General features: G+C 42.3%; 1 protein-coding gene across 31 annotated transcripts in view; it reads left to right on the plus strand.

Moving 5' to 3' along the window:
• Positions 1-14,516, plus strand: part of rims2a (regulating synaptic membrane exocytosis 2a) — a 151,950-nt gene that overhangs the window by 134,471 nt on the left and 2,963 nt on the right. For 30 of the 31 annotated variants that reach the window (XM_063485107.1, XM_063485116.1, XM_063485120.1 and 27 more), the window contains 4 exons: positions 13,604-13,745; positions 13,901-14,013; positions 14,129-14,230; positions 14,368-14,507. In XM_063485107.1, the coding sequence (XP_063341177.1) occupies positions 13,604-13,745; positions 13,901-14,013; positions 14,129-14,230; positions 14,368-14,507 (497 nt within the window). Of the gene's footprint in view, positions 1-10,527; positions 11,045-13,603; positions 13,746-13,900; positions 14,014-14,128; positions 14,231-14,367; positions 14,508-14,516 lie in introns of those variants that run through there. The other variant, XM_063485131.1, reaches the window with a different exon arrangement.

Genomic DNA, 14,516 nt, shown 5'->3' on the forward strand with positions numbered 1-14,516 from the left:
TTTCTTTTGATGCTCTAAAAGTTATCTGTAAACATCTTGTCATGTAACCGTCCTATTTTTGCTCCTAGAAACTGAATTATTTTGGTGACCTCAGATTTAATGTTGATAGTGCACCTGATTCTGCAGTCACATAGCTGGGTAACTGACTTTGATGAAGATTTATATGGAGATATTTCATCCAGGAAGAGTTGAAATATTCAGCGGCTTGAGTCTGGTCAGTAAAAAATTCAAAACTTTGCTTTGAGTACTAATCTTCCTTCACCCCTCCCAAAAATAGTGAACCTATAGCCAAATGTATACAGTATAGAAAGAAAGCGATGGCTGCCCCCCTTTCTCCCTCCTATTACACCAGGTACTGACGCAGTTTTGGACCTCCAAAATCCTCAGTCTGTTTTTGTATGTGGTAAAATAGCTGAACTTTGAGCTTTCAGCCAAGGTAATTTATCTTCGGTGTTAAGCTGGGTGCCTATCTCAGCAGCTCCTCTGCTAGCTGAGGCTCCTAATTAATCTCCTAGGGGGCCAGCGCAGACACGCTGCTCTCAGAGTGATGCATGAATGGAACACAGCAGCACAGGTACAGCCCCAACCCTCTTTCTGCCTCACCTAGTCTTTCAGATCTTCCTGATATTATTATATCTCTATCATTATTTGTGTTTTCTTCCCATCTCTTTCTAACCTCCTTCATTATTCCCCCTACCATCTCTTCTAGCTGTTCTTTTTCCCCTGCGTGTCCTCCATCATTCTCGATTTCAACTATTCAAAAGCGGCTTCATGGTTGTTAATCAGTCCAGGCACTCAGACGAGTCATCTTTGCATTGACCTAAATAGCTGCTGATCTACTGTAGGTAGGATGAGGCTTTTGAAAGTTTCAGATTTGTTTCATGAATCAGCTGCAAGGATGAGTCATGATGGTCAGCAGTAGGTCCAGTAATCGACATGCAGCAGACAATAAAAATAAACCCCTCATTTCCACACATGACTCAGAAATGGCAATGGATGATGATGAAACATCCTGTTGTTAAAAGTTCACAAAGCACACATCGGTGCTCTTTACTGCACAGTTGTTTAGGTAGATTTTAACATGGTAACTTGTACATATCCAACACATGTTTTCAGCAGATTCAGTTTATTAGTGCTTTAACTGAGCAAGAGGCAGCATTATGTGATTGACAGTTTTCATCTAATGACTGAATACGGTCGTCCATCGGTGATGTCTGCACTTATTCAGTCAGGCTTACCCGAGTAGCCCTAAAGCTTTATACCACCAACATTTACAGGCACAGCATTCATGGGTGTCCATTATAGTGCTTCTGCAGTTAGTACTGAAGTTGGTCTGGAAGTTGTTAAGGTTTACCCTCTGCAGTTGACAGTACGAGTTTCTCATGGCTGGTTGTTGTATACGCCAGATGTCAGTTTTATATCTTCATTACATGATGTCCATAACAAATAAATCCCAGCTGCCAAATCCCTACAATGTAAATTACCCCGAGAAAATTGTTGTTATGAATTCTTTATTGAAGTCCCTTTGTGTTCTGTCGCAGCACTTGGGATGATACTTAAACTCGCACTTTAATTAAAACAAATTTCCCACGTGTGGGACTAATAAAGGTTATCTTATCTTATCTTATCTTATCTTATATAGTCCCCTAACTAGCGTACACAAAGTAAAAGGCATGCATTGACATGGCGATCGGAGATCATAAAACGTCAGTGAAACTTAGCAACTTATAACTGATGCAAAGCAAGCAGGTATTGAATTAAATTGATCTTATCTCTGAGGCATTTGAAGTGACTTCTAATGCAGCTGTTTACCAACCTGACTGAATGGAAATACAGACGACATTTACCTACAATACACAAACAGAGCAGCCACTAGTGACTAAACTGTCAGCTACCCAGTGATCTGCTTCGTATGTGGATGGGTCTTAAGTCTGTTACAGTGTATCTATTGTGTTACACATGTTTTACAGTGTGTAGTGTAAACGGGTGATGGTTGTATAGTTGATTAAGATGAAACCCTAATGCGTTTTTCTCATAATATTATGAGATCGTGGCTCAAGAGTTGGCAGTTCGTCTTGTAATCAGAAGGTTGCTGGTTCGAGCCCCGGCTCCAACAGTCTCGGTCGTTGTGTCCTTGGGCAAGACATTTCACCCGTTGCCTACTGGTGGTGGTCAGAGGGCCCGGTGGTGCCAGTGTCCGGCAGCCTCGCCTCTGTCAGTGCGCCCCAGGGCAGCTGTGGCTACAATGTAGCTTGCCATCATCAGTGTGTGAATGGGTGAATGACTGAATGTAGTGTAAAGCACTTTGGGGTCCATAGGGACTAAGTAAAAGCGCTATGCAAATACAGGCCATTTACCATTTACCATAATATTACACTGTCACACTTCCTGGTGCTGGAACTGACGCCCACTTATGTGCTAAAGTTGTTTTCACACTTACACAACAGTCCTGAACTTTTCTAAGACCTAACTAGCAGAAGGGAACATGGCAAACCTCCTGCACAGCTGGATCACACACAAGCTGGTCTTTAACCTGCCAGTTCCCAAGCTGCCAGCTATTGATGTGTGAACAGCTAATACCTGTCTGGTTTATTCATTGCTAGCAAGTGGGCATCCTGTGGGCTGCCTGCTGCACGTTCCTTCCAGGCAGCTACTTCAACCAATACAGAGTATTAATGGTAACACAAACACATGCCAAGGGGACTATTTCATATGCAAAAGAACAACTATGGACATAATCCTGACCCTTGACTCCTGAGATTGTCTAAAGTTAATGTCTGAAAAACAGTTTAAGAGTGCACAGATATCAGCTAAGATAAGTATTTGCTCTTTGTGTGTGTGTGTGTGTGTGTGTGTGTGTGTGTGTGTGTGTGTGTGTGTGTGTACGGGTTCGTACTATCCTGGTGGGGACCAAAATCTGACTTTTACTATCCTGGTGGGGACTTTCTGCACCGTGGGGACCAAAATCCAGGTCCCCTCGGGGTTGAAAGCAATTTTCACACTCAAAATGCGGTTTTACTGTCAGGGTTACAATTAGGTTATGGTTAGGTTTAGGGTAAGGGTTAGGGTTAGGCATTCATTTTTAATGGTTAGGGTTAGGGTAAGGGGCTAGGGAAAGCATTATGTCAATGGGATGTCCCCACGAGGATAGCAAACCAGACATGTGTGTGTGTGTGTGTGTGTGTGGGGTTGGGGGTTGGGTGTTCTGACTGTAAATGATCACTCAGTCATATTGTTTATTCATAAGCGGTGATGTGAATTTCCGAGGTAGCGGACTAAACAGATTGTTTTCACACTGAGCGTGTGCAGGACATGGTGTCTCTCCCAGCAGACAGTGTATTTTGTCCTTTCTAAGCTATCAGCCAATGTTCTTGTTTTGAAGATATTAACCAATGTTCTTGTTTTGAAGATGTTTTTTTTTTCTTAATGTGCTCTTTATTCATCCATCCATCCATTTTCTTCTGCTTATCTGGGGCCGGGACGCTGAGGCAGCAGCCTAAGGAGAGTCCAGATCTCCCTCTTCCTGGCCACCTCCTCCAGTTTGTCCACTCGGAACACAAAGGCATTCCCAGGCCAGTCGAGAGATATAATCTCTCCAATGTGTCCTGGGTGTGCCCCATTGTCTCCCCCCAATGGGACATGTCCAGAACACCTCACCCAGTAGGCATCCTTATCAGTTGCCCAAACCATCGCAACTCAGTCCTTTCGATGTCGAGGAGTAGCGGCTCTACTCTGAGCCCCTCACGGATAGCTGAACTCCTCACCCTGTCTCTAAGGAAAAGGCCACCCTTTGGAGAAAGCTCATTTCTACCACTTTTATCTCTCGCTCTCCCTCTTTTGGTCACTACCCAAAGCCTGTGACCATAGGTGAGGGTGGGGGCGTAGATGGACCAGTGCTGATTCCCATTCCCGCCACTTGTTGTGCTGTTTAAGTGTTGCATAATTCAGTTGTGATCTAAAGAAAATATGAAGAGCTGCCAGTGCTAGACTATTAAGCTATTAAGCTTCAGGAAATTAGTGAGTTATTTCAAAATGTTTTAACCTTGAACAATAAAGAATCTACACAATAAAAGCTTTTCAATTAAATTTAATTTCTTTTAACCCATATGGACAAGATATATATAAATCTTATAAGGTTTGTATCTGTCTTGTGTGAAACTTGTATGAAAAGCATACAAGAGTGAAAACAGATATAAGATCCCTTGAAAAATTATATAAATGAAACTTGTATGTTTTGGATACTTACTAAAACAATATATGAAAGTAATGAGTAAGTGGCCACTTTCATGAGTAAATCATATAAGCCTTATATGATTCACTATATGAAGTAAGCCAAATCTTATGCAAGTCTTTTATAAGTTTTTTCTATTCCCTTTCCATATGGGAAGTTTCATTATCATGTTCAGTGATTTTCTGCTTTGAGTAGACTAAAAACACACAGCGATCCTTGAAGGATGAAAGTACACATGATTTTACAACTTCTTTAAAAAAATTGCTGAGTGTTCTAAATAAACAGTATCAGTCAAAAGTTTGGGTGCACTCAGCCATTCACATGACTGGTATGTTATATATTTGAGTCAAAGATTATTTGTCTTCAGGCAGTATCTCAGTGAGCTCAGGTTTAAAGCCGTTGACTCATCTTCTGCCCATTCCGTGCTCCATCAGCTGCACGGTGCTTTTACCTGCGGTGTGACTCACACTCCTCAGCCATATGTCTCCCTTGCCTGAATTTGAAGCTTGGACGCAGTTTAAGAATACACTTGTACTGCCACGTCTCGCAGTTCAAGCACAGCACATTCTTCCCTCCCGCCCGAGCAGAGCTAAAATAGAACTTACACAATGCATTTTTAGATTTTTAGGCATTGCTAAAAATACTGTACTTCCTCTTCTGATTGTTTTTTTTTTCTTTTATTGTTGACAGTCCCACTCTGTAGCTGTCAGTCAGAGAGGAAGTCTGATGAGACATGTACTGGAAAAATACTGCGGTAAGGGTAGTCATAGAGTCTGGGCTGGATGCTTCTGTTTTTTAAAAAAGTGGTTAAAGCAACTTATTTCCTCTTTCAGTCTGAGAGGTAAATAAGCTGTAGTAATATAGAACATATTGCATATGACAGTAGTTTGTTGTGACCGTAAGAGATGTCAGCAGTTTCTATCAGATCGTATTTGGATCCTCTTTCTCTTTCTCTCTCTCTCATGAGCTTTCCATCTGTTGTTGCTTCAGTGTTTGCACCACTGAGTGGACGGAGGCAGCCAGGGGACAAACTGTTCAAACGTCACCTGCAGGGCCTGTTTTAAATATTGCTTTTAGCCTGACAACTTCTACTTAAGGTGCAAAGTGAAGAGCAGGAAACGCCGTGTATACATTTGTGAGTGGAGTCTCCTTTCATATGTAGTAAACGGCTTGAGGTGGAACATTATTTTATTTTGTGCACTTTTGATTGCGTTATGCATTTTTATGAAGTGTTTAGCCATTTAAGGTTTTGCCTTTGTTTAAAGTTTGACTGGGCCTTTCATATTCATATTTCAGTAAATTGTTTCTTTGCGTGCAGACATAACAACTGTGTCCAGACAATGTTAGCGTCATGCTATTTTTAAAAAAGAGGAACCTAAAGAAAGCTAAAGATGTGTTATTTATTCTCTTACATTTACATCCTGCAAGAGCGAGCGTGTTTACCTACCTTTGCACTTGTACTTGTGTATCCTTGTGTTCATATTCACACACTTATTGGTGTCTGTTTGCCTACTTCCATGCATGTGAGGGAAAGGGTTAGAGCCCTCCATTAAGCTCTGTTTACAGTGTGCAGGGTCAGAGTTGCTGTCTGATGCTTGGCCTGGTCTGGGCTCATCAATCACATCAAGACTTCTGAAGGCTTTCGCCTGTTAGTCCCGTCACCTCTCAGGCAGAAGGACTTCTGGGATATTACGCTCCTATGTTGTTGTAGATTCTTCACATTCCTGCCTTCTGAGGTGCTTGTGATTTCCAGTTGTGTGGTCATTGTCTGGCAGATTTGTCATAGTATAGAGCAAAGCAAGATATGTTCAGTGTTAACCAGCATTAGTCACAGTGTTGTGAAATCAGAGAGTAGTACGCTTATGACCTAAGATGGAGATGCTTTAGAGGAAGGAGTGCCAAATACTTTAATTCTAAATCACATGAGCTAAAGGTCTGATGTCTTGTTTAACTGGCACCCCGATCACGTCAACGTTTAATAGAAAGGCCAGCCAATATTGGCTCCTGAAGTCTTTCGGCACATCATTTATCTAACATGCAATCTGGTCTTTGTAACTGCAGCCACGTGTTTTTAATAAAGAGGTAAAGTAGCTAAAAGTCTAGTGACGCGACCTAGATTCTAACTACACTCTTACTACAAACACAGTGCTGAGTGTGTTTAAAATGCTCTGATCTGTAATGAAGTCTTTTTTTTGTTAAGCATGATCTGTATTACCCAGCAAATAAAAGTTTCAAAGTTTGTTTTCGTACTTGATGCAAACTCTGTTTTCACAGTCTGTGAACACGCATCCACGTGCTGCATTAAGCAGATTAATGTTGACTGTAATTAAGCACATTTTTGTCTCCAGTTGCTGTGCGTGTCAGGTGAAGTAAAAATTGTTGCAATGCCTCTTTCTTTCACTATGTCACTGGTTGTGGGTGGACAGATAATAATAAACTGTGTCCAAGATACAAAATTTGAAGTTATCCACACGTGTCTAATGCATTGCTGGAGACACGTGCGCACGAGCCAGCTACAGAGGAGAGAAGAATTATTGTGGTCTGCTGTTAATGTTTTGGCAAAGCCATGATGTGAATCACCACTTTCTCTTAAGCAGTTAATGAGTAAGGGCACTTATTATATTTTTTTGCAGCTCTGGTAGTTCCATATTGTCTGTGCCTGGCTTCAGTCTACCTCACAGTGTCAACAAGTACAATTCTAATGACGTTTTTTTGCTCTAGCAGAAACATACCAGAGAAGCCAAGTGACGAGTTTAGCACTATACTTAACGGTGATACTGTAAAGGAATCTACAGATAACCTCACACTCCAAAACATGTGACTGAATTAAAGGAGTAATCATGAATGACTGATTTTTTTTTTAGTCAATCCATTAATATTTGCACTTACACTCTTACATTTACACTCTGGCATCAAGACACATTCATGTTTTATTGCCAATAAAACAGCAGACCCGTTATAGGTTCTGTCTACTTCTGTTTACTACTGTTAGTAAAAATCACTGAATAGAGTGACGAATTGCTACTGTCGAGGAAACAGTGATTAGCATTCAGCTATTAGCAGTCCTAATGTGCTTTCCTTAGAAATATTCCTCTAGCAGGGTTTTGGTGTATAAGCCGCTTTACAAATTGCTTCCCCTGTTTTTGGACCAGCTAATATAATTAAGCAGGTCATACGAGTGAAATACACTGACCATATTTCATTGTTAATGCTAAAACATTTTACTGCAGTTTTTTGTATTCAAGTCCTTGGCCAAAAGTTTGCTAACCACTCTGTGTGGCTGTACATGGACAAAGCAAAGCTGAATTCAGACACACAGGTATCCTTACAGTCTTTGTTAAGGAATCTACTTTAAATTAGTACAACCGACCAGTTACTTTACATTGGAGGGAGTTGAACCACAGAAATTTACCTAAGGTAGATATGGAGTTTAGGCCCCAATCGCACAAGGCTCGAGACTGGTTGGTAATTGTAAACATACACGGCAGACCCAGTGGCATTTTAATCGTTTTTATTTCATCGGTTGTTGGACATACAGAGCTGCAGCTCTCCTGCTGCCAGCTCGACATAACAACAACCTTAATTCAGAGTCCCGACTTTTAAGCTGGCGGGGAGTGATTGCAGATGCTGCGCAGGTGCGTCCATTGCACCTGCAGCAGCATCGCAAACCACGCCCCGCCACAGTAATCACTAGTTGCTAAGGAGTAAAAAGTTGCCAGAGGTTGCTACAGGTTGCTGGCCATTCCTGTGAAATTGATTGTGAAACCCCAGTCACCAGGTGGTCTTAGGGGGAATACATATATTCCCTGATCTGTTTGAAACTGGTTTCCAACTTGTAAACTACTTCCCAGCTACTTGTTAAGCAGTGGTGAAACTGAGATTGTTTATCTTCAAAGTAAAAGTCTCATCTCTTGAAATGTGTTGGTTTCAGTGGTAAGGCACAACTTTTTCTTTATGGGCAAATGTTCTCCATTTCTAGCTTGTGTTGCACTTTTTCCGAGCAGCTCCGTTGTTAGTGAGTCTTTGAAGTCTGTGTCTTCCAGACAAATTACAGGCAACTCTGGCAATCTGCTAGCAACCAAAAGCAATCCTGAGGGGGGCTTTGGTAGAGCATCCTCTTTCTGACTGACTTCACCCAGAGACAGTCAACAACCTCAAGCAACCACTTGCCAACCTATCGGTACGATTTTCCCCAGTGACTGGAGGTTGTCATGTGTGTCTGAGGCCTCAGTTAAATTAAACTGCTTGGAAAACACAGTTCCAGCTTTCTTAAAAAGATAAAAATTAAAAAGATCAAATTCATATCATACAAATTTCTAGTCACATGTCAGCAATATCTCCACTTATTTAAACAACTTGAACTCATATCTGTTCAGTAGTAGGTTTTTGACCTGCTGGCTTTGAGTTTATCTAAAGCAGGGATATCAAACTCATTTTACATAGTGGGCCACGTAAAGCCAAGTTTGATTTTAAGTAAACCTAACCAGTAAAATTCCCCTTTGTGTTATACATTTAATGGTGCTGTAGTAAATGAAAGAAATCTGTCAGCATGACTCTTTGGGCTAAAAGTGTAAGGAATAGGTAGAAAATAAGATTTTTCTATAGCAGACTGTGAAAAAACAGGAAAGTAATTCAGTAATTGAATTACTTTGGTGTGACATGTCTATATCAGAAGGAAAAGCTGTAAAACTTAAAGTTAAAAGTCCAAAACTTTCGTCCACCATATTTTCTAAAGCCATTGAGTGGGCTGGCTTAGAGTCTCTGCTGGGCTGATTAAGGCCCCTGGTCCTTATGTTTGACACCCCCTGATCTAGAACTTAACAGGAGATGACCAAAATCATTCAGCATCATCCAATTCATAGCTATAAAATCACTTTAATAAAAAAATGTCAGCCTTCTCTTAGTGCTACAAAAACAGCAAAATAACCACCAAAGAAAGTTGAATTCATCACACGGAGAAGATAACCTCCGAGCCCGGATCGACGATCAGAAACACAGAGCTACATCATCATCATGAGGGCAAAGATCAGAAGTTTTCTTTTAACTGATAAAAGTTTAAACATTCACATTCACATCACTGTTTGAATTCAGAGAAGCACCTACCTGATCCTTAAATGAGTTAAAGGAGTTTGTGGTTCATATTAAATCAACTGTTTGTATTATAACTGTGCGCGCTTCTCCGATTCCCCCTGTGGCGGTAAACGTGAAGAGTTGTTTTTGTCAGTGTTGACCTAGATGAAACCCGCAAATGGACATTAAGTGGCTCCTTTGTGGAAGTAGGTTGCAGTGTCTCAGAGAGAGGAACTTTTGCCTCTGCAGTAACACCACAGGGAGCTTCCTATATTTACCGTGGTGCAAAGAAAGCACCATAATTGTCTTGTCCTGCGCCTATTCTGTCACATTCATATTGAGAACAAAAAAGCAGGACTTCTGGCAGCATGTCGGGGCAGTACAGTTTCTCAGGATTTATGCTTGAACCTAATGCGGTGGTGACAGCTACTAGAGAAGCTGGAGTTCGGCTGAAAGTCGTGCATTTACTTTGCGGTATCACTCACACCCGATTCCGGTGGTACATTCATGAGCACTTGAAGGACCACCGGTGAAGAAGTCCTTTCAGCGAGCAACGCTGTTGAGTCTCTTGGCTCTCGACTGTTTAAAATAAGCTGACCCCAGCTGTCCACAAATGGCAGAAATGGAATGAAGAAAAAGAAAAGTTAATATTTAGAAATGTGAGGCTCTAATTCAAACAAAGAGTCTTTGTGGCTGTTTAAAAGTTTGTGATGGATGAAGAGAGACATACTTTTTTTTAACGTGGCTGTGCCACAAAGGGACGACAGACGAGAGGGGTTTCAGGTTGAGCTTTTAACGTTGTTTTTCCCTTTCGTTGACTTTCTTGTCTGTGAGAAACAGAACTCCTCCTAACGCAACACAGCTGTGAAATCACGGCTGTGGAAAAGAGTAAAGTGAAGGAGCAGAGTTTGGCACGTGAACTTTGAGTGATCGCCATGTGGCTCGTGCGTTCTCATCAAGTAGCAGGACTGTTGGCAGGCCTAATGGCAGCTTATTTTCACTGGCCTGTGTGCACAAAACGGGGGAGAGGGAGGGGTGGGAGGTAGAGGATGGGAAAAAAGGAAAATAGTAGTGGTGAACGGAACAAAGGGAACAAAAGAACAAGCGCAGAGAGAAAAATGAAAAAGCAAATGACAAAAGTAAGGGTATGAAAAAAAATACTGCTGAGAAACAGAGTGGGTTAGGGAGGAGGGGGGGATCAGTATCTCTGGGTAGAGCTTGTTCACCCGCAGAGCCAGCCGAGGTGCGCCTGAGCAGCCCGGCCCTCTGATTGGCGGAGCGCAATGCAGCGCTCTCCCCTCCCCCCCTGAAGAAAGAGGTGCAGCAGGAACGTCAGACCCAGACGGCACAAGACTTGACTACTGAAGCAGCGTTTTTCCAAAGCTCTACCTAGGATGCAGTCAGCAGAGCATCTAGGGATAGACTAGATGCCAGATCCCTCTCCTGTTACAGCAGAGCATCTTCTACTGCTAGCCTTAGGAATCCATCGAATAGAATAGATTGGAGATACATTTTAAAGCTTTTATCAGCCAGAAAGGGCAAAGCTGACGCCTTGAGCATCGAATTCACCGCATTGAGGAGGACAGCCACCGGTCACCATGGGCAGGCAGGGGAACGATACCTCTCCTCCGGCTCCTGGGATGCGTATCCAGTGTTCCCAGAGCAAGATGAGCCTGTCAGCATCATTCGAAGCGCTGGCTGTCTATTTCCCCTGCATGAACTCCTTTGATGAGGAGGACGGAGGTAAGATGACAGGCGGGGAAATGTCACAGCCAAAGCTTCCTGCTGGGGGGTAAACAGTGCAGCTTAAACTAAAAGATGGCGGTGAGCGAGGGGAGATAGATTTAGGATTAGAGGGAAGATGCAGAGGTACTGGCATGGGAGAGAACTGGGACGTTGGAAAGTTCAGAAATGTTATTAGCTCAATTAGGATGTTTAGCTCAATTAGTCTATTTCAGTAAGTGTAATGTGTTATAAGGCTTGAGCTGTCCATACTGTGCATGATCTGGTTATATGATGACATAAAGCTTAATGTGCAATTTCATCTGTGGTCAGTTTATCATCAGTTAGTTGCAGATGCAGAAAGAAGTCACACTTCTTTCTGCATCTGTTGTTGCTGCTGCCACCAATGGTGGTGTTGTCAAAATGGAACCGGTCTGTTTGCTTACAAATGCCACTCACGCTGGTCTAAAAATCTAATTTGCCCCGCATGACTGTGACTCTGATTCTGTGGATGAAAACAAAGGACTCTGTATTTGGAATAAATCCCTCTTTAGTATTTAGGTGGAAAGTAGTGCTTCTTTGTCTTTTTGCTTAGAACCACAACATTGTTCTGACTGTCACTTCAAATTTCCAAAAAGGTAGCGTAACGCCTACTGTGTGTATTTATAGCTCAGCCTCACAATCACTTCTCGTTCTATTTGCAGTTGTATTTACAAAAGAAGATTTGCAGTGCGCATGATCTATTCTTCTGTAGCTTTATCTGGCAACATATTTCTTGCCACAGTACTCACCACTCCTCGTCCTCCTTTTTTTTTTTTTTTTTTTTTAGCTACAATTTCACACTCACTTAAACTCACACTTCCACCATTGGCAGCTTCCCTAGACTTGCTGTCTTTTTCTGACTGGCAGGGTCGCAATTTGAGGGCAGCAAACTTATGGAGATGAGCCAGTTTGTCTCGTTTTGAGGCCTCTCCTGCTTCGCGGTTGCTGGATAGTTTATAAAAGTAGCTTATAACAGTCTAATCTTTATCTTATCTGCCACTGCTTTTTAATGCACCTCTGTATATTTTTGTCTATAGAGCAGATACATACAGTGTTTATTTGAAATGCATTGGAACAGAATTTAAAGTGCTCAGATAAGAACACATAGCGCTCAATGTAGTGCAAAAGCTGCATAAATCCAAGACTGCACCTTGTAACTTGTGTCAAAAGCGCAGGAGAATTGCCATTAATAAATCATGTGTTTTTCAAGTTCGTTGATAACATCTGACTGGCCACTGAATGACAGCGGAGGTCTGCTGCAGACGTCAGAGACGACCTTTGTGGCTGATTCTCTTATTGTAAAAAATGTGAAGAGCAGGAAGAGGAGGCGGAGGCCAGCTGAATAACTGAGATTTCAAGGCTGAAGAGCATCATGCCTGTTTTATGTCTGTGTGAGGCACAAAATGATCCTTTTTTTTTACCTTCAGTTCCTCCTCTACTAAGGCAAACAAAGGAGAGAGGAAGGAGAGTAAAGACTGCAAGGCCTATAACTGGATTAGGACTGCTGTAGCCTAGAAATTACTCATCTGCACCAACTTGCAAAATATTAGAGAGAAATTACATAAGGTCTGTGAACGGCCGTTTTTTGCACCCTGTAGTAATGAGCTGAAGCTTTGTGTATAGTACCTCTGTGTTATTACCTTCATCAGGCTTTGCAGGGATTTTCTGACCACTGGGAAATAACTTATTGCTACATTTGATTACACAGAAGAAGAAAAAAAATTAATCCCATACCTGCAAAAGGCATGAAAACATTTAGTGATGGTTGGATCACCCCGTAGCAGTGCACAATTAAATGTTTAGAAAGGGACGTGTTTTCAGTTTAACACAGCTGCATGTGTGTAGAAAGCTCATACGGAGGTTTTTAGAAGTAACCTATTATGTTTCACTTCATTTTAATCTCTTGAGGAGCTTCTCAGCATATTAGTCTTACTGAAAGTAAAAGACAACTTTTTGCCAACCTCTTTTTAAATGGGATATAAAAAGTGTGTATGTGTGTGTGTGTATATATGTGCAAAGTGGTAGAGCATACATACTATACTTTTGAGGAGTTATGTGTTTGTAAGCCGCAGGCGTGTCCACATTGTGCCACACGCACGCGGTCAGGTGGAGATGCGCAGCGGGTGGCTTAATGGAGAGAATCAGCTTTCTTCTTGGATCAGTCAGGATGGTGGGTTTGGGTTGGAGGGGTGGGGATGCATAGACAGTGGATGTTTGTAGGTGAATTTGCTCCCAGAAGTCCCCCATAGGCAGTCGGTGGCGCAGACTGGAGGAAGGCTGCACATAGTGTTCCTAATATCGATCTTTTTAAAGAGACGGCAGTGCTCTGGTATAGAATTTGAATTCACTGAGGTGCGCTTTGTTTTCTCCTGAGGAAAGATTTTTGTACGAGCCGATGAAAGCGTTCGTACGCCACTGATAATCCGCGTGAATGCTTCTCGCCGTGCGACTCGCATCCCCCCAGTTCAGTGTTGTGGACTGACAATTCTTCTCTCTCCTTCTCTGTCATTTGTGTCGTGCGTGTAACTCTGTGTTCAGAAGCGGGAGGTAAAAAGTTGCGCAGCACTATCCAGAGGAGCACAGAGACAGGCCTGGCGGTGGAGATGAGAAGCAGGATGACTCGGCAGGCCAGCAGGGAGTCCACAGACGGAAGCATGAACAGCTACAGCTCCGAGGGAAAGTAAGGAGACATGCACTCACGCTCTGCGGACGATCAAAAAGATAATTCAGCAGCTTTTATATACACGAAAAATTCAGAGTTTCATTTGATAACTTGTATCAGGTTCTAGTCTAACTATAAACACCTGGTGGGTTTTTTTTTCAATAATGTTTCAGTCTCATCTTCCCTGGTGTGAGGCTGTCCTCAGATGCCCAGTTCAGCGACTTCCTGGATGGTCTTGGCCCTGCTCAGCTGGTTGGGCGACAGACATTGGCTACTCCCCCTATGGGTGAGGACAGTTATCCTTTTTTTTTTCTTTTCTTTTTTTACAGAGATTTGTAGCTTGACATGATGGAAGCTTCACTTCAGACAAGTTAAAATCTTCGGTTTTGTTGGTTGTTTAGGAGACATCCAGATTGGCATGGTGGAGAAGAAAGGTGCACTGGAGGTGGAGGTCATCAGAGCCCGTGGCCTTGTGGGAAAACCAGGTTCCAAGGCACTGCCAGGTAATCAAAGCTACTAAATGTGCTAGTCTATGTCAGGTATTCACAGAGTAAATAAAGGTAAGCATGACTTGGTTGCGGAAAGAGAAAAGGAAGCCTTTCAAAAGCTCATCTCTCCTTTACGCTTTCTTGATTTCCAGCGCCGTATGTAAAGGTCTACCTTTTGGAAAACGGAGTCTGCATAGCCAAAAAGAAAACTAAAGTAGCAAGAAAAACTTTGGATCCTCTTTATCAGCAGCAACTGCCGTTTGAGGAGAGTCCAGGAGGGAAGGTTTTACAGGTAAGAATA

This window comes from Pelmatolapia mariae, linkage group LG10_11 (genome assembly GCF_036321145.2).
Source record: "Pelmatolapia mariae isolate MD_Pm_ZW linkage group LG10_11, Pm_UMD_F_2, whole genome shotgun sequence".
Lineage (NCBI taxonomy): Eukaryota > Metazoa > Chordata > Actinopteri > Cichliformes > Cichlidae > Pelmatolapia > Pelmatolapia mariae.